Source organism: Electrophorus electricus, chromosome 8 (genome assembly GCF_041902795.1).
Source record: "Electrophorus electricus isolate QZ-2024a chromosome 8, ASM4190279v1, whole genome shotgun sequence".
Lineage (NCBI taxonomy): Eukaryota > Metazoa > Chordata > Actinopteri > Gymnotiformes > Gymnotidae > Electrophorus > Electrophorus electricus.
Genome location: NC_137504.1, coordinates 14,531,479 through 14,550,593, shown reverse-complemented (window position 1 = coordinate 14,550,593; position 19,115 = coordinate 14,531,479). Strand labels below are relative to the sequence as shown.

The 19,115-nt window shown below is 45.7% G+C and overlaps 1 protein-coding gene across 4 annotated transcripts in view; it reads left to right on the top strand.

Moving 5' to 3' along the window:
- Nucleotides 1-602: 602 nt before the first annotated feature.
- The window catches only part of ebf1b (EBF transcription factor 1b), a 99,942-nt gene continuing 81,429 nt past the window's right edge, over nucleotides 603-19,115 (top strand). For 2 of the 4 annotated variants that reach the window (XM_081719017.1, XM_081719015.1), the window contains exons 1-6: nucleotides 603-1,309; nucleotides 1,809-1,965; nucleotides 2,742-2,805; nucleotides 3,892-3,947; nucleotides 10,352-10,425; nucleotides 13,128-13,196. In XM_081719017.1, coding sequence (XP_081575143.1) covers nucleotides 1,176-1,309; nucleotides 1,809-1,965; nucleotides 2,742-2,805; nucleotides 3,892-3,947; nucleotides 10,352-10,425; nucleotides 13,128-13,196 — 554 coding nt within the window. In that variant the 5' untranslated portion in view covers nucleotides 603-1,175. The remainder of the gene's footprint in view (nucleotides 1,310-1,808; nucleotides 1,966-2,741; nucleotides 2,806-3,891; nucleotides 3,948-10,351; nucleotides 10,426-13,127; nucleotides 13,197-19,115) is intronic. The other 2 variants (XM_081719016.1, XM_081719014.1) reach the window with 1 other exon arrangement.

The window sequence follows — 19,115 nt, the reverse complement described above, 5'->3', positions numbered from 1 at the left end:
ATTTAGAGTAAAAGCCATAGTTTGCCTAATGTGGCCGACGAATTAATTTGCATTGCTTTACGGAGAATGTATACTGACATTTATTTTATGGGAGAACTCATCAACTGAACCGAATTTAAAACTCAGAATTAGCTAAACGAAAGCGGAGCGCCAATGGTTACACGAATCGATCAGCAGCAGGTGAGCCTGGCACTACTTGACAGCCAGATTGACCGTAGCACCAAGTGGATTTGCCCATCTTAACACTGTGAGTGAAACCCTTGGTCACATGAAAAGTTGTCACATAGACCCCTTAAACAATAGTTAAACTAATTAATTCAACAACTTCGTTTATCATTACGCGTTGGCAATGGGAAGATGTCGATAATCGATGGGCGTAATTCTGTACAGTTTTTATTGCTGGCATCTCTCCCTAGTCGGACCTTCGTGACTTCTGACAGACTTAATCGATGGGTGGTGGAGAAAGGACGGCCTGGAATATGTAATGAGGCGTTTGGCGTTGTGGTTGGGCCGAGCTGACGCTGGGCTTGCCTTTGTTCGAAGGCGGTCCGCCTCTCTCAGCCCCTCCCTCGACCCTTTGGGGTTAGTGTGCTCATGTTTGGTTCCCCGAGATAGTCAAAGAGGAATCCTTTGGGAAGGGACACAAATCACTTCAATTTTAACAACAGAGGCAAATCGGAATCTGCAGCGACAAGAGTCCCCCCCTTTTGATTTTTCTTTCCTTTATCATTTAATCTTTCTGACAGAGTAAGATCTGTGTCGGAAAAGGGGGAAAGCAAAGACGAGAAAACTTCTTGGAGGATGATGACATTTGATATAGCGCAGTCTCTAAGCTGTACTTGATCCCTCTATTTTTTGAACTGACACAAGAACTCGTTCTACTAAATCTCCGCACGGAGAAGGCATTGCGGAAGGCTCCAGCGACATTTGCTTCTCGATATAGTGTGTATGAAAATCTCTCTGTCCCCTTTTCGTCTTGGTGACACTTGGATTTTGTCCTAACTATTTCTGCACTTGTTTTGATCCTATCGCCGTGCTGTCATTTGGACATCAGAGCGCCGCGAGCTTGTTCTGTCGCGCACGCGTTAACCTCCTCTCGGCTCGTGAGAGTGAACGGGACGTGGACACCTGAGAGCACACGCGCACTTACGGGGACCGTGAAAGATCGCGTTTTCATGTTTGGGATTCAGGAGAGCATCCAACGGAGTGGGAGTACTTTGAAAGAGGAGCCCCTAGGTGCTGGCATGAACGCAGTCCGGACATGGATGCAAGGTGCCGGGGTGTTGGATGCGAACACGGCCGCCCAGAGGTAAGCCCCAGGCAGCGTCGTTACCTCCCAGTGCGATGACTCCCACGGAGCGCGGATTGTTCCTGGTAATAGCCACAGTTTTGGGAAATTCTTATCGGATTTTCGACGCCTTGATCTTATGTCCTGTTTCCTTTCCATTAGACTTTACCGTGTTTTGCCCTTTACGGAAGTCTTTCACGTCACTCACTAAGCCATAACGTTGCATGCAACTTAATTTCCCCCTGACAGGACGTTGTTAAGTTCAACAACAACAACAACAACAACAACAACAATAGTTGTAATAATAATAATAATAATAATAACAAAAAAACAATACTTGTTAAAGTGCAAAGTGTAATAACTAGTTATCACATCGGTTTGTTAAAAATCATACTTTTCTCACACGCACGGGGACAGAAAGCGCAGTAGATTGATGTTAAATGGCTAAAGCGAGCGTATATCGAAGTCCACTGTGCTTGGATGTTCTAACACGAGGTACTGTTTGCCTGTCTGTCTACAGTGGAGTTGGGTTGGCCCGGGCACACTTCGAAAAGCAGCCGCCCTCAAATCTTCGAAAATCCAACTTCTTTCACTTCGTTTTAGCCCTTTATGATCGACAAGGGCAACCGGTGGAAATTGAGAGAACCTCTTTTGTTGGATTTGTTGAGAAAGAAAAGGTGAGTTTACCAAACTGGAGTCTTTTTAGTTCTTACATTATATTCAACCTTTGTCTAGGCACGTCCTTAATTTTGGAAGACCATTCTGCGGGCTCATCCTTGTTTATGGATATGTGTTTTCACTGATAGTGTGGATGTCAAATACAACAGAATCAATAAAGTCGCAAATTAAGGACGCATAAGATCGAAGCCAATTTATAACAATCTCTCTAAATTCTACTATTTCTGATGTCACGTTTCAATTGTGGAATTTTATGGTTATTTAGGGTTTGCTAATATTTTTACATTTATAAAGGCGTACATATCCATTGCATAGTTAATTATTTTTACACCGTTCTCCTTGTTATTTTCCAAACATTTTACTTATCATTGCTAACATTTTACTTAATGATTGTTATTGTTCTTTTTATCTCTGCAATTCAAGGCATGAAATTTCAAATTTCTGTCGTGACGGAAAAATGCCTAGTGCAAGTAGCTAATTAAATAGTTACAATAAATTAAAGAAATTGTTCTACAGGCTGTTACCACCGTTGTAATAGCACCGTGCTTTGCGCAACTAAGTGGTGATCTCTGAACTGCAAAAGTACGTTTCCAAAATTATAGCAGCCTATGAAGACATAAATAAATCCATGCAGTAAATTGTGCTTCATGTGAATTACTTAGAAGTGTTTGTGTCAGACTAAAATCATCGTGTTTGTTTAAACCGTGATATTTTCATCACTATTGTAAACCACTATATGTTTTGATATCCTTTGTAACGTTATATTTATGCCCAGGAGACTACTGGAGAAAAGACGAACAATGGAATACATTACAGACTACAACTTCTCTACAGCAACGGTAAGACACGGTTTCACAGGCCTGTCTATTCCTTCTTCGAGTTTGTGCACTTTTACAACGCAGGACGATGATATTGGGTAGTCCAATTTGCATTTCATCCGATAGAAATAATACCGGAAGGCAGGTGCCTTTAGAGCAAATAATCTAATACAGACGATTGACATTGATTTAGCTGTTTGTCAACGTTAGAATAATTTATATAATATGCACTTTGTAAACAATTAAGTTGAATCAATGATTGACTTACATTAAGTACTTCACACTGTCAGAGTAATTCAGAACGAAGCCGTCAAAGGTCCATATTTCCTAAAATTAATAAAAATTATGATTAATTTTGATCTATTAATTCATTCAGGGTTTAAATCAATTTGCCTACTTGTTTTATCACAATGGAATGAATATCGTTAACACACTGTTCTTCAGTGAATCTGAATTGGTCTAAATTTATCATGAGCTCATTAGTCGCGAGCTGACAGCCTGTCCATCATCGGCCTAATCATGTGGTCAATTTCCCGGTTACATTCTGTTTGTTACCGTGCATTTAACATCTGGTAAATATAGCTGTGCTGGCGACATACATAAACGTTATTCATTCTGTGTGCTGTCTGCCTAATATTTTAAGAACATTTCTTACGCAGTCTTTCATTATAGAATGCTGTTGCTGTATAGCACGTTCTCCTCTGCTTTACAATTGTCACCACACAGCCTTCGCAGTCAGTACCCGAGTGCTTTTCTATGGGTATACGTTTAAAAGCGTTTAAAAGCAGGGTTACCGCAATGTAACGAGTTTGGATGTTTTCAGTGTAAACAAGCTGAACATGTAACACTAAATACCGCCTCTGCTGTTTAAATACCATGCAGATGTCGATATCAGTATCACTTTTTTGTCATATGCAGAGCACACGTACTGGGCTGAACAAGAGAAATTGTAATTATTTATTTTTTGTCGGTCATTCTTAATTATTTGTTATGTTTCATATGATTTACGTATAGCCTATATAAAAACAAATCTAAAAAAGTGATCTAAAAACATGAATGGTTTTAGTTTCTAAAGTCTCTCTCCTACGACCATTCTTTCTGTTACAGGCATTAGAACAGAACAGGATTTTTACGTCCGACTAATTGACTCCATGACTAAACAGGTAAGGGTTCTCCTCCAACTGTATCCAACCATCTGCTTAGCATACCAGTGTCAACAGAGGCTAATGCATACATGTTGGGGCGCTGAGCATGTCGACGGGTTCAAATACATATCTGCAGTACATGTGTGAACGTTGCCGGGGGAAGGGCTCCGCGTATGCGTGTGCGAGCGTACGCGTGTAGCGTTCCAAGTGACACATTTTCATATGACCCAATCAGGGTAGCAGAATTTCTCGGGGTGTTCGTTCGTAAGTTTATTATTATTATTATTATTATTATTATTATTATTATTATTATTATTATTGTTATTATTATTATTATTATTTTGACACTGGACAAATCGAGATATTTCTCAGGGGCACTTGTGGTGTCTGTATGTCTGCTCATGTGTGCAGGAAAGTTGATTTTATGTCTCGTGTGATCAGCAGGTTCGGTTTAACACGTTCTCATATTATTACGCTCGTTTCAACTTTTCAAGGCAGTAAATATACCCACATCGTTGCCTACACACATTCTCCTTGAGGAGGTTTTGAGGTTAATTATAGACCATAAAAACGTATGTCATAGGCATCTGCCCTAAGAGCTTTGTTCGACTGGAATTCATTGTAGGCTTATGTTGTTAGCCTGGCCTGTTTCTTGCTCAGTGAACTGCTGCCAAAGCCTCATTAGACCCCCAGCTGCTGTTTGGGGTCAACTCTGATGATTCACGTGCAGTGGTTGACACTAAAATAGGAGGTGACCAAGGCTGATCCTGGATTAGGCTTAATTAGTGCTCCATAGGCACATAGAAGTTTGATATTAGTGACGGTTCATATTATTATTATTATTATTATTATTATTATTTCTGCTGTTATTATTGTTGTCATTATTTATGTAATATGATAAACTAGGTGTTAATTATTTTTTAGACAATGGCCTTTTGTCGTATTTGAAGATGTCCTGCGCTGTAGCATTTTAGCACTCAATGTGCTGCATGATCACTAACATACCTGTGGGCACCACTTCTTTCACACATCTTTGTATGTATGTATGTATGTATGTATGTATGTATGTATGTATGTATGTATGTATGTATCTATCTATCTATCTATCTATCTATCTATCTATCTATCTATCTATCTATCTATCTATCTATCTATCTATCTATCTATCTATCTATCTATCTATCTATCTATCTATCTATCTATCTATCGTGCATGTGTCATGGGGGATATCAAAGCACTTTCCACCCAGTTAGCTGCCACTTTGACAGCGACTCAGTGCCAGGAAGAGCTGTTGTTTCCTAACTAACTGTTTTGCTGCACTTTGTGGGAGGACATAACACTTTGGTGCTGCCTCTGTTTATTGGTGTCAAGTTAAAAAAAATAATAATAATCACTCTGTTGCCTTGGCTTCTCCCTTTTGTAGTTGTCTGCTGGCAGATCTCGGAATATATTTAGTACTTGTATTCATTATTTCTTCCCCTGCATCTAATGGTATGGGTGTAATAGAAGTCACCTGTAATAAGGTTGCCATGTCCTTTGTTGGCACGTTGTCTGGAAGAAAGCTCAGGTTTGTGAAAGAAACACTGCTTAAGGTATGAATCAGTTGGCATTCAACTTGATGCACTCCTACTTGTGTACTCCTGTTTCCAGGTGTGGGCGTAAAAAAGTAGTCAAATAGCAATGTATTATGCTTCCTCAATGGTGCTACTCACTGCTGTTCCATGCCCCTAGTCTCAAGAAGGTTCCCCTCTCTCCAACAGAATTGCTATGAGAAACACAGAACTGCTGCTTGGTAAGCACATAGCTTTGATTTCCTTGGGATAAATGAGATTTGGTTCAGACTATTTTGGCCAGAACCATTCAGAACTCCTCTGGGCCGCATTCATCTAGGCCGGACATGGACCTCACGGATGCTCCAGGAACCAGACAGGTCCTCCCTAGCAGACAGCAGCTGATGTAAAATCCCAAGCTCTGCATAACACCCAAGGTGGTCCCACGTCACTCTGTGTTGTCCCTTAGTATGTCACTCCAGAACCTGATGGAAGCCACCACAGACTGTGGAGCTGTGGTCGCTGGGTGTCTGTGGCTCCGTGGAGGGGCAAATGGCTGCAGGCATGGAGAAGTTTACACAAGCCTGCCACTTTCCTCAGTGCTGTATTAGCCACAGGTCTCCCACAAGCCTGTTCTGAACCTACTGGGAAGGATAATTCTTCATCAAACTTTATGGGATCAGCGTTTACCAGAACGACACTAATCGGGCACATTATCCATTTCTGCTAATATATCTATTGCATATGGGGACTGTAACTGTATCCTGAATATAGCATTCACAGCACCAGATAGGCCAAGACAGAGTCCAAGTACATGACATGTGCTGGCAAACACAAGTGATTATGATGTTTTTACTCTCAGAGAGGTTTAGGCACTGTTTTGTGGAAATGTGGCCTCTGGTGTGTGTCGTTCTGTTATTCTGTTACTGCTATTAGTAGTTAATCATGACACATGACATATATTCATACACACACTCTCTATGATCCTAGTCAAGATAAAAAGCCCAGAGGAACAGAGGGATGGGAAAGGGAGAGACAGAGTATGGTAGAGAGTTAGAGAGACAGTATGGTAGAGAGGTAGAGAGACAGTATGGTAGAGAGGTAGAGAGACAGACTATGGTAGAGAGATAGAGAGACAGAGTATGGTAGAGAGATAGAGAGACAGTATGGTAGAGAGGTAGAGAGACAGTATGGTAGAGGTAGAGAGACAGAGTATGGTAGAGAGATAGAGAGACAGTATTGTAGAGAGGTAGAGAGACAGAGTATGGTAGACAGATAGAGAGACAGAGTATGGTAGAGAGATAGAGAGACAGTATGATAGAGGTAGAGAGACAGAGAAACAGAGTAAGGTAGAGAGGTAGAGACAGACAGAGTGAGAGAGAGAGAGAGAGAGAGAGAGAATTAGGGACAGCCAAAGGGTGAAAGTCATTCAGCTCCGTCTGTGATTAGTGACTGTGCTGATGAAGGCAGTGCTGACACTCGTTCTAGCCCCTGCTGCTATTTCTTTCTTCCTTCATCTCACTCTCCTTTTTGTCTCTAGTTTTTTTCTTTTTGCCTCTTTTGTACCTGCTGACGACTAGCTAAGTTCTCTCCACATTCTCTGCCTGCGCTCACCAGTTCACCGGCCTTGTCTTTATAATTTTACATCTCAATGAATTTTAGCGATATCTGTGTCTTCCTTCTTTACAACCCAAACATCTACCTTCCACTATCTCTAATTTAAGATAAGCCTCCTCCTGCTCTCTGTGGAAACAGCTCTCTCCCGTCACCATGTCGTCGCTGTTTCCTGGTTCCTTAAGTTTGATGCCTATGTTTTTTATGTAGGGTGGGATAGCTGTGTGTGTCTGTGTGTATGTTTGTGTGTGTTTGGGAACCAAAGGGGAAATCGCGGCACCCTTTTTAAAAATGTAGCACCGCGACCTGGGAAAAGCGTCGGCGGTGGTGCGTTGGCACGCTAACACATGATGCTAACCATGTCGGAAGCGTGCTTCCGCCTATTTATAGGACCTTGTTTACATGGCTGCGATTCCAGGCATCACATCAAAGCCATCGAGGAAAACTCCAGAGAGGATATGAAAATTGAGGATATGAAAACATGAAAGCTGTATTAAAATGCTGCATGTTTCCTAATGTACCATTCATGTACTTTGGCGTGGCACTGTGGTGGTCCTAAATATCACCCATGTGACGTTAAGACTGGCGCTCATTTCAGAGGGCAGTGTGTCTTTACTCAGTTTCCTTTACTGGAAGGATGGTGTTTTCACAGAAGAAATAATAGAATCTAGATGTTCTTTTGTATAAAGGAAGCTAAATCAAGAATTTCTAATCCTTAAAGATGACATATCTATTAAATAAATGCTGACCTATTGACCAAAAATGCTCCTAGTGAAATACACAAAGGATAATGACCATCATGTGGGAGACGCGGCTCATGCACGGCTATTCTGTCCCTCATCTCACGACATACGGTTACAGTGTTTTCCAATTTACGACATAGTTCTCCCCTGCTACTGTGATCACGCAATTATTAACGTGATCTCGGGGACATATTCCATTCTGTCTCGTCGTATCCTGTCGAATTGCAAAAGACTTTTTTAGCGTAAGTGACAAGGACACCCCCAGAAGGACAACAGCGCGTGACCGGGACGCTTGCCGAGACAGCCCTGCATGGTCTGTGGGCACGGGGTGGGCGGCAGACGGTGATGCATTCGGTGCCCACATAAGAAGACCTCGGCCCTGATGCCTGTGGAGCAAGAGAGAAAGCCACGGTGTGCGTCCTGCAGAGCAAGTCCCGCGAGCGTGCCAGCCACAGTGTCGGCTGCAGCGCTATCGCTTTCAGGGCCTTTTGTGTAGTGTAAAGTACACCTGAAAGACTTCAGACAATACATCAATTGTACGCTCTTGTAAGCCAGCATATCAGCTGACAACTAGGACGATCCCACCATCCAGCAACTCTATTTAAAGTAGGCTTAACGATTCTGTCACTGTTTTTCACTTGTGTTTTATTATTGTTATTTTTAGTGTCTCCAGTTAAGCACTGTGGCAGCGGGCATCGTGAGGCGTGTTGTCCGCGTAGAGCGTTTAGCAACTGCGTGGCAGCAGGACAGATTTGCAACCAGCCTGCGCTTAGCTTAACGACATCCTCGAGTCCTAGCAAGGTGACGCGCTTGGCATTGTCGAGCGAGGCACGGGTTGGAGCGGAACACCAGCCCCGATATTCAGCTTTGGATGGGTGTGTGTTTGTTGGGGAGTGGGGGGGGCTGAGCGGGGTGGGGGAGGGTGGGTGCAAGAAGCTTTGCCAGTCTTTGCCATTTTTTTTTCTTTTTTTACTGAGCTGGGGGAGGGGTGAGAGCACAACCATGAAGATTCGAGAGAATATTGGTAGGCCTTGCCAGATGGTGCTTCCGTGCTCCAGTCTGGCATCCCAACTGCTCACCCCCACACCCACCTCCTCCAGCCCTCCGGCCTACCACGCATGCCCTCCCCCCACCTCACACACACCCCAGCGATTATTTGGCACGTTGCGTACCAGAGTAGGTAGGCCGCCAGCAAACACACGGGCCATTACGCCTTGCGCCCAGCTACCCTCACTCTTTCAACATCTGAAAGGGAAAAATGTCATAATCAAAACAAGAGCGGGATAGAGGAGCCAGTGCAAGAGAGAAAGGAAAAGGCCGAGAGAGAGAAAGCATGAGATGGAGAGTTGAGAGAGCAACGGAGAAAGAGAGAGAGAAGAATGAGGCAAAGAGAGAATCAGGACAGAAAGACGAGCTCTTTCCAGATTTGCTCAAACACAGGGAAGTATGAGTCATGAATTTTTAAGGCCTGAGAATGAAGGGTGGAGATACAGCGACACGAAGGCAGGAAAAAGATGACATTTCCTTTCTCAGTCTTGTGTTGTTGCCCTTGGAGGCATTTCATCCTAGTTCTCTGAAAAAAATAAGAACATCATCAAGTCCACGTTCCAGATTTAGTTTGTCATGTGTTGGTTATCATTTGCAGATTCCAAATAAATATTCGTATTGTAATTTTGCAAATGACACAATGAGTCCCAAGTTGACTCCTTCAGCGAATCCCTCCTCCTACCACATCTGCGACAGGTGTTTTGCAGTCTTGCAGACTTGTCCACCCCCAACAGAGTACTTTCGGAGCCTGGTTCCTCTTAGCATCCAGGCCTTGGCCACATGTATCCCCCTCCCTGCTGTCCTGTAATTGTCAATCCCCATCAAGAAAACATGAGGCACCAGATACGCTTGAAAGGAAGCAGTTTAGCGCCTGCTTCTGAAACTGCTTCTTCCACAGCAATGTTTTTCCCACATGTGGGCCATGACCCCCAGGCCGGCTGGGCCGTGGCATCCAAATGGGTTGTTTCCAGCTGGAGATGTTGGAGAGGTCTCGCTGGGTTCCCATGGTGCTGCTCGATAACCAGCTCTGGCCGTGAGCCGTAATAAAGTTCCGATGCGCTTGAGCCCTCTGAGTTCAGGGTCGTGCCTTTCTGATGTGGGAATCTGCTCTCTTGAGTTTCAGAAAATATGTCTACTCTGTTTTATAGTAGAACTCAGCAGTGCCTGGGTGGGGTTCACTTGATACTGTATGACTTGAGATGGTGGACAGAAGATTAGCCTCGGACCATGTCCAAGTCAGTGCCAAATCATAGAGTCACAGAAAGCCAGTGTTAAGGAATTTCTCTCTTCCAGGATTGGGAATTTTATTAAACCAGGGGTAAAAAACAGACTCTGCTGTTTTGGTTGCCTTCTATCACTCCGGTCATGAAGCTCCTGTGAAAATGGGCTCCGTCTGCTGGTCTGTGTCCGACGGTTCCTGCTGGAATCTAGGCGTTTAACTGCAACCTCTCTTTCTTTCTTTTCCAAGCCAATCATCTATGAAGGTCAGGACAAGAACCCGGAGATGTGCCGTGTGCTACTGACTCATGAGATCATGTGCAGGTGAGACAGTCTCCTTCGTTCCACATGCCCAACCTCCACATTGCTTTTCACATATGAGGAGGCTAGCACAAGTTCCTGTGGGTGTCTTCTTATGGTCAGGACGGTTTTTGTTTTTTCAATACACTGCAGTTAATGTAAGTTTGCATGGTTAAAACATAGATTACTGACTTTTCTTCTCATTGTGTTGTTTTCGGACCATAAATCGTGCCTGGTGATCTCAGTAGAATTGTTTTGAACGCTCTGAACAAAGCCATGCGTGAAATGGAGGGTTGGTGGGTCTGTGTGTGTGTGTGTGTGTGTGTGTGTTGGGGGGGGGGGGGGGGGGGGTAACCTCAACAAAGACCACAGTGATGCTAACCAGGTCAGCCTTAGAAAGCCCTAGCCAGTGACAGGGGAGGAGGAGGATAAGACGCGAAAGGTGCAAGGTGGGTGTCGCCATCCAGTGTTCTGTCTTTAATTAACATCCCGCTTCGCACACAAGTAGGTTGTGAAGATCGACTCCCGCCTATTTTTAGCGCCGCTTTAACAGTGTCTCTCCTCGCTCCCATCACCCTGATACCTAGTTAATTAGGACAAGCGGAAACTCATTACTCAGTTTGGATTTTTTCCTCCCCGACTTTTCCGTGAACAAACACGCCTCGTCTCCGGTGCGGACCGCGAACTGTGCGCCATCGCTGTGTTCGGTACGTACCCCTCCTCGACTCGAGCTCGTGAGCTTAAAAAGTAGCAGAGGGCATGCTCGCTTACGCGCGAACACACGTATGACAGTGACAAACATCTTCCACCACGGCACAATCTGGGTGTCAAACAACCAGGCTCCCTTCCCCCATTTCCCCAAGTGACTTCTTGCTGATTTGTGTGTTTGCGGGCGTGTGTGCGTCTGAGGGTGCATTGTGGGGGTGGTTCAAACGCACTCTCAATTATAAGCAGAAAATTAGGCTGTTCACTATTAATCAGCCCTGCTAATTGTCATACACCACCATTAGCCATATGGTGCAGAGCCAGCTTGCGACCATGGAACAGAAGTGCTTATTCCTCTCATTTCAACAAACTGAGGCGGAAAGGCAAGCAAAAAGGAAATGACCAAAACAGCCGTGGGAACATGCTCGAGGACGCTGCTTGCTGAATGTGGGCAGGACGGCCCCTTTTAAAGATTAAGGTTGTCATAACACGCGAACACGAGACCAGAAACATGAATCAAAGTGGTTGATGAAGTGAAACATATGCTTTGGGCGGGGGTTGGGGGCGGGTCCGCCGCGTTGCTATGTCGACAGGCTGCATCCTGTTAATTACGTGAAGCGATTTGGGGCTAATTTCTTCAAAAGCTGAATCAGGAAGGAAGTGTTAAGATTAAAGATGTGATTTCCTTTTGGGGATCCTGAGGGATAAACTGATGTTAACAGGAAAAATAGATAATAACCCCCAACACACAAAAATATGCTGATATAGGCGTGTAGTAATTAACATAATTTCTGATTATAGTTGTGTATGTGTGTGTGTGTGTGTGTGTGTGTGTGTGTGTTCCATGATTTGGTTCTGTGTGACAGGCAGAGCAGAACCATTTCTCCCATGGGTGCCCACAAATTTCATCGTTAGGCAGCTACAAATCCTGTTCCCTGACTTTATACACACACACACCCACACACCCAACCACCCCCCCCCCACCCCCCACCCCCCCCCACACACACACACACAGCTCCACAGGCTCTGCTCTGCCTTGTTCTGGTCCTTGGGGAGGACACTGACCTAGTTGAAGGAGCCTCACAGAGATAGGAAATAGAAAAAGAAGATAGAAAATAAAATTTAAAAAAACGAAGAAAGAAAGTAAGAAATCTCGATAGTTTCCCTCTGTTCGTTGTGTTTTCCTAAATTTGCCCATTATATATTTTTCAATGTATATGTATATTTTTCTCCCACCAGAGCCTACCTTATGGCCAGTCAGTGGACCTGTACAATCCCTTATAAGCCTATAGTAGTGACATGAGTGATTGATGGAGTCTATCAAGGCCCTGAAAACTGTGTTATATAAAATAGGGGGGGGGGGGGTGGTAATGTGAGAGAGAAAGAGAGAGACAGACAGAGAGAGCGACAGAACGGGACAGAGAAACATAGAGGGAGCGAGCGATAGGCTGTGTTGAGGGGGAGGGTCAATGCCAGGGGTTTCATGTGTCCATTTTGTCCCGGGTCCCTTTCAGAGTCTCACTGCCATCTGTGCTGTGGAAATGTGAGCCCAGGGGTCTTTCTCCAAACTGACCCCCATTTCCCTCTCGCCTCCACAACCCCTTAACCTCTCAGCCGCCCCCGTGCCAGCCCTCCCGCTGCATTTTCAGTGTCGGGCCGTCGTCTTACTGGCCGACACGAAAGCATGTCATCAGCATGCCCAAGCCAGGAGGTTGACACATGCGTATACTGTCATAGCCCCCCCCCCCCTTTACACGCCTCAGGTAAGTCGAGGACACAACTCACTCAGTCCCATCAGCAATCCTCTCCCAATCCCCTATCTCTATTGTGTAGTCCCTCGGATCAGAATCACCTTGAATACCAATCTGTAGATCAGTCCATCAGGGTCAGGGAACAGTGAATGAAGTCAGGTGAGGCTTGAAACGTTGTCAAATTGTTTCCGAGTCGGCTCATGGTGTTTCCTCTCTCCCCTTCCCCGCCTCCACGCCTTGCCTGCCCTGACGCCTGGCCCTCCACCTCAGTCGGTGTTGTGACAAGAAAAGTTGTGGGAACCGGAATGAGACCCCATCTGACCCCGTCATCATTGACAGGTAAGCCTCCCCGTCCCAGCACTGCGGTATTTGTATGAGTGTGTGTGTCTGTGTCTGTGTGCGAATTTATGCATACATGTGCTTTCATTATGCCACGATACCGTGGTTCTGACGGTTTGGACTGGCTTCTGTGTGACTGTGATACCAAGCTGGCTTGCTCTTATGTTTATTGACTGCTATGTTAAATCGTGAAATCGCATGGCCATATTGTTAAGCTCATCGTCGGGTTGAGTTTCCACTTGGGATCTGCAAGCCAAGAAATGCTGGAAGCAGGTTTCTGTTTATCAGTCACATCACCACACGAGTCTTCTAATTTCAAGCCCCACACAAGCACTGGCGAAGGAGCATTTTTTTATAAGGCTGTTAAAGCTATTACTCTTTAAATGTGTCCATCATTAAACACAATCATTGCTATGTCCCATAAAGGTTATTTTTGTAATATGACTCAATAAAATACATTAGTATGATTTTATACTTCCCATTGTATGCTAGTATGCTACTGGCAACTTGGTCTTTTGGTAGTGCTTTTTTTTAATTAATTCTGGAAGTGGTGGCTCTGAAATCATAGCCAAATTCTCCACATCCAGTTTTGGGTTCTCCAGAGAGTGCTTGACAGTAACCACGCAAACAGTCTAGATAATATCGGCATGGTAAGTACTTTAAATTGGTAATTGGTCTGGATTTGGATTGTACTCCCCACCTCCAGACCCAAGGCTGGGTTCATATTCCTTTGGCTCTCCTTAATAAAATCCACATGGATAATGGCCTTAGAAACAATAGCAGCCAAAATGCCTCAGGCCGCCCCCCCCCACCCTCTCTCTTTCTCTCTCTCTCTCTCTCTCTCTCTCTCTCTCTCTCTCTCTCTCTCTCTCTCTCACTCACTCTCTCTCTCTCTCACTCACTGTCCATCTTTCTCTCTCTTGCTCTCTTTCTCTCTCTCCTCCCTCCATCTCCCCCGGGTACCCAAATGTGGCCCGCCTCTCTTTCACTCTGCATCTGTCTCCCCCAAAATCCCCTTCTCTCCAAAACCTCTCTGTCGTCAGCCTATTCCATTGTTATTACAGCATTACTAACAGTTTGTAGTGTTATTGTTATATTCATAATGGTCTTGTTAGTTGTTATTTCTGCGTTTTTACTAGAAGTGATGTTGTGTTTGTTAGCACATGCGTATGAATGCCCAGGTACGCTTTGTGCTGTTGGGTTGTGGGCGCTGCAGAAAGTGGTTTCATGTGACATGCCTGCTACTACTCAGGCTCAGTGAGGCATGTTCTGTCACAGGACACAGCGCACTCCTAGAGTTGTTTAGGAAGCTCTGAACTGCGTGGAGACCCCAGATCATATGGAACGCTCACCTCAGAAAGCCAAACTATGAAAAAAAGCTTTCCTGCCTGGTCTTGTTGTTTCCTTGGACTAGACACCAGGCCGCAGCCATGAGACGGGTCCGGTGGGGGGCGAACCCGGAGCTGCTCCCCGTACACTGAACTCGGACGGGGAAAAAGCAAGGCTCACTGAGGTCAGGCTGCCGGGGCCCCCGCATTGCAGAACCAAACTGCAGGGCCAGTCCTTTGGGTGGTGAGCGAAGCCTCTGACCTGCTTCACCAGAACCGGGCAGAACTGTCTGGGCTGGCTGAGGATGGGGCCGCTACGAACCCACGAACGGAACCCTCGCTGAATTGTACTTGATGGTGTGTGGGGGTGGTTCTCCCCAGGGAAAGTGTTGCCAGCAGCGGCGGAGCCCTCCTCCTGAGCCGCTTTGCGTTGCCATGGCATCGCTCCAACCACCCCTTTTCACCTGCTTCCCACGCTTCCTCTTACTGGTGACTTTTTGCGAATCGTAGCCTCTTAGAAGATGTAGCTAGCGAGGTCAGGACGCAGGCCCGCTGTAGACGGTGCAGTGTTCTAAGTGCGCTGTTAATCACACACTCTCCCTTCGATTCCCAGCAGGCTATGAAAAGTGAGAGCTCTGATCTGCTGTGATCTCAAAGTGTTGCTGCATGCCCCGCCCCCAACTACCCAAACACCCCACCTCCCAACCTCTTGTCACGTGCCAGAAAACGGGTCGCACGCTGCAGAGTGGCAAAATGAAGTGCAAATAAATAAACATGTAAATAAACAAATAACATCTGTTTGGTTCGAGACGTAGGTGGCAGCTCAACGTTCCCTTAAATGCAGGCGGCACGCTTAACGGTACCGCCTTGGCGTGTGGCTTGTCATCTCCACCGCGCATGTGGAGAGGAGAGGAAGGCGACAGCTGCCGCCACACCGAGTTCGAGCTCTTTACTTTTGCTTATTTGGCTGGGTAAAGAAGACCTCATTAGACCGCCCTTGTTTGAAAGAGCCGATTCGACTTTGCCGCCATAATTAGCGTGGCTAGCGTTAATTCTTCTGCCTGTGCTTCGGGAGTCACGCTCTAATTAGATTTCTCTCCGAAGCCACACGGACAGACCACAGCAAGCACAGATCTCTGTTGAAAACACTAATAAACCCTTATTATGCAGTTAAGAGAACAAATTTCGTGTTTACTATGGTATATTGTGCATTTGTAAACAAACAGTGGTGGAAACCTGGCTTTTGACCAGAGGGTCATCACTGACCACACGCAACAGTCAGGTGGCGTTACGTTCGCAGGTATTGCTCATAGCTCTGGGTCCTCCGTAAAGGCAGTGACCATACACATGGAGAGCGTTCTTGCCATGAGTGAACAGTGTTCTCCAAAATCCTTAATCAGTTCCAGACGCAACTTTGATTGAATGTAAACGCATTCTTTCCTCCCAGTTTTTTTAAGTGGATATCTTGTTTGTGGATATCTTTCTCTCTTTGAGCATGTGTGAGTGTGTGTGTGTGTGTGTGTGTGTGTGTATGTGTGTATGCTATAACAGTGTTATCTCCTTTGCTTTAGACATATACTCCCTTCAGCTTCCACCACCCAGACTGACCTTTCACCCCCCCCCATAAGAGTATTTCCAATACCTTAATCCCCCTCAACTGACACAGACACAAAAGCCAGCTGACATATGATAGACGCCGACGACGCTCCCTGCCCAAAGCACCCCTGCACCCCACCCTGGTGTCTCTCGCAGGTTAATCACTCTCACCCTCCCACCCCCATCTTCGTCCTCTTCAGACCTGCCGAGGACGCTTATTGTTCGGTCTCATTTTGTTCCACCCCTCCCGCCATTGCTAGTCTTCGTGTTCAAGTTGCCATGAAAAAAAAAAGGATTGAGTCTGAGTTTGAGCCTTCGTTAAAGCCAGCTGATGAGGAAGAGGTGCCTTTTAAGTGATTTCAGAAAGACCTACACATTGTTTAAAGCTTTGTAGAGGGATTTTAAAAGGGAAATAGGTTGCTAGTACAGTGAGGTTTTGTCACCCTGTTCCTGGCGGCTCCTTTCAGGCGTCTAGCCTTACAGGTTGCTTGTTACTCCTGAGACCTGAGATCTTTAGGCCCTGGAGGGGTGCGAGAGCTCGGATCTCGGATGGAGAATCTCTCCGGGTACTCAGATGTGGCGAAGTTGCATGTTGTGAAGCCGGTGAGGAAAGAATGCCAGAATTGCCACAGATACCATATGCCTTCCTGTAAAAGCATTTGTGTAGAATATGTGTGTGTGTGTGTGTGTGTGTGTGTGCACGTGTGATTATCTGCCTATTTGCACGTGCACAAGGATGAGATTGTCAGCGCTGCCCGCTGCAAAAATAAAACCCTGAAAAATACAAATCAGTGTATTAGCGCTATCCATGACCTCATACACGGGTGCTTCACATTGTCTGGTTTTTAAGATGATCTAGGCATTGTCAGGGCCAGCTCTGGGGTGGGGGGTGGGGGGGGGGGGGTTATTGTGAGGCAATTAAAGAGAGCAGTGGCATGTAGAGAGTGAGAAAGAGCAGAACAGAGAGGGAGGAGAGGAGAAGAGAGGAGAGGGGAATGGAGGACAGCAGAGTAGACGAGAGGTGAAGCAAGAAATTGAGAGCAGTGGTAGGAAGACTGACAGGAATTAAAATTGGGGGGGGGGGGCGGGGTGGTGCTGGTGGGTGGTGTTGGGGATCTCTCTGACACATGCGGAGGTTGCCGGGGTACCTGCAGTGTGCGGGGCTCTCTCTGCATCTGTCTTTCATGTCTCTCACGGTGTGTGATCCTTGTCATCCCAGCCAACACGTTGCTGACCTCTCCCTCTCCAAGTTAATATCGGATTAACAGTGCAAGGTTCACTCGGCCACGGAAGACCCCAGAAGAGCGAGATGCATTCGGCTATGCGGGTGGGAGGCGTGACTGCCCCTTCCTCTCTTTTCACCCTCCCCCCCCCGGTTCTCTTACCCCCTCCTCTCTTACCCCTCCTCTCTTACCCCCCTCCCTTTTCATTTATTTAATTTTATTATTACTTTGTCACCTGGATGCAGTCTGTTTTTCACTCAGTTCTGTTTTATTGTTTTGGCATGGTTTTGTGCTATTCTTTTTCTTTCTCTGTCTATCTGTTTATCTCTCTCTCTTTCTGCCTCTCTCTCTGTCTCTCTCTCTCTCTCTCTCTCTCTCATTCTGCTCGGAAAGTCACTCTAATTCCTCCAGAGTGGTATCGCCCCAAAAGTCTTTGTGTGGGTGTGTGAGTATACAATGTGGTTGGCTGTCAGTGTTTTGTGGAGTATTTTAGTGTGTTTCTTGCTACAGGCACTGGAATCGCTGGTGTGTGTCCTGGTAGGTGGGGGGAGTGGCTCTGTGAGGAAGTAGGAAGCCCCCTTTCTGTCATAAGAGGAGTCACAGGCCAGAGTGTGCGTGGGCATGCGTGGGCATGTGTGGGCATGCGTGCGCAAATGCATGCGCTCGCTGAGGCCTGTCAATCATGCCCAAACGGACTCTTCTGTCACTCGGGCATTGGGGGTAGAAGCTGAGTGGCTTTATTCGTGCAGGCCTCTCTATGGCCATGCGGCATCTCCTGCTATTTCCACAGTTAATTTATAATGCAGGAGTCAACGGTGCGTCATTACTCATCACGTAAGCTTAATTACTGTCCATCTGCTCATGTCGCCCAGTCGACATCTGAGAGGGAGCGAGGGATGGGCGAGATGGAGAGGGGTCATGAAAAATGGATCCAGGCATCCGTTTACTGCGACATCGTCGCCAGAGCTGCGGGGCCATGCGCGGACCATGAGCAGCAGCCGGAGGGGCTTTGTGCCAAAGCGGCCGCAGATATTTTTCGAAATCTCTGCTTAGCTCAGAGACATGCAGAAATGTGTGTTGTATGGACATTTCAACTTGTATAGGTGCACTTCTGTGTGTATAGTGTGACCAAAGTATTCCGTTCAGTGATCAATATGAAGAGAAACGTGGGTTTGTGTGTATGTGTGTATGTGTGTGATTGTGTGTTTCTGTATGAAGTACCTCTCATATATAGTCTCAAGTTTATCATGTCAGCACATCTGAAACTGAGAGTGACTCTCAGCTTTTCCCATGTGAAAGAGATGGGCACAGCTTTTTAAAAAAAAGATTTATAGAATGCTTTGTTTGTGTGTGTGTGTGTGTTAGTGTTTGTGCGTGGGTGTGGATGTGTGTGTGAGGGATTGTTAGCACCAATGAGGTGTAGGAGACATTATACTTCGGCCTGATGATCAGAGTTTCCTGCTGAATGAAATTTTTGACCTAAGTGCAGAATAGCAGACAGGAAGGGCCCCTCCTAGGTTATTGATGTCACTTCCTGCTTTGAATTGCAGTCTTTCACAGGTGCATGAGAGAGAGAAAAACATGGTTGTTTTCAGTGGGTTGTAGCTACAACATTGTTTTCAACGGACTTTTTCTTTGACTGTATATGATACCAGTTTTAATTGCTGCCCCAGAGTTACAGTAAACCTCATAAAAGTGTCATCCATCCTCTTGGGGAAAAAAATAATAGCTGTATCGGTGATGGTGCCACTCGGAATGTTATTAATATATAG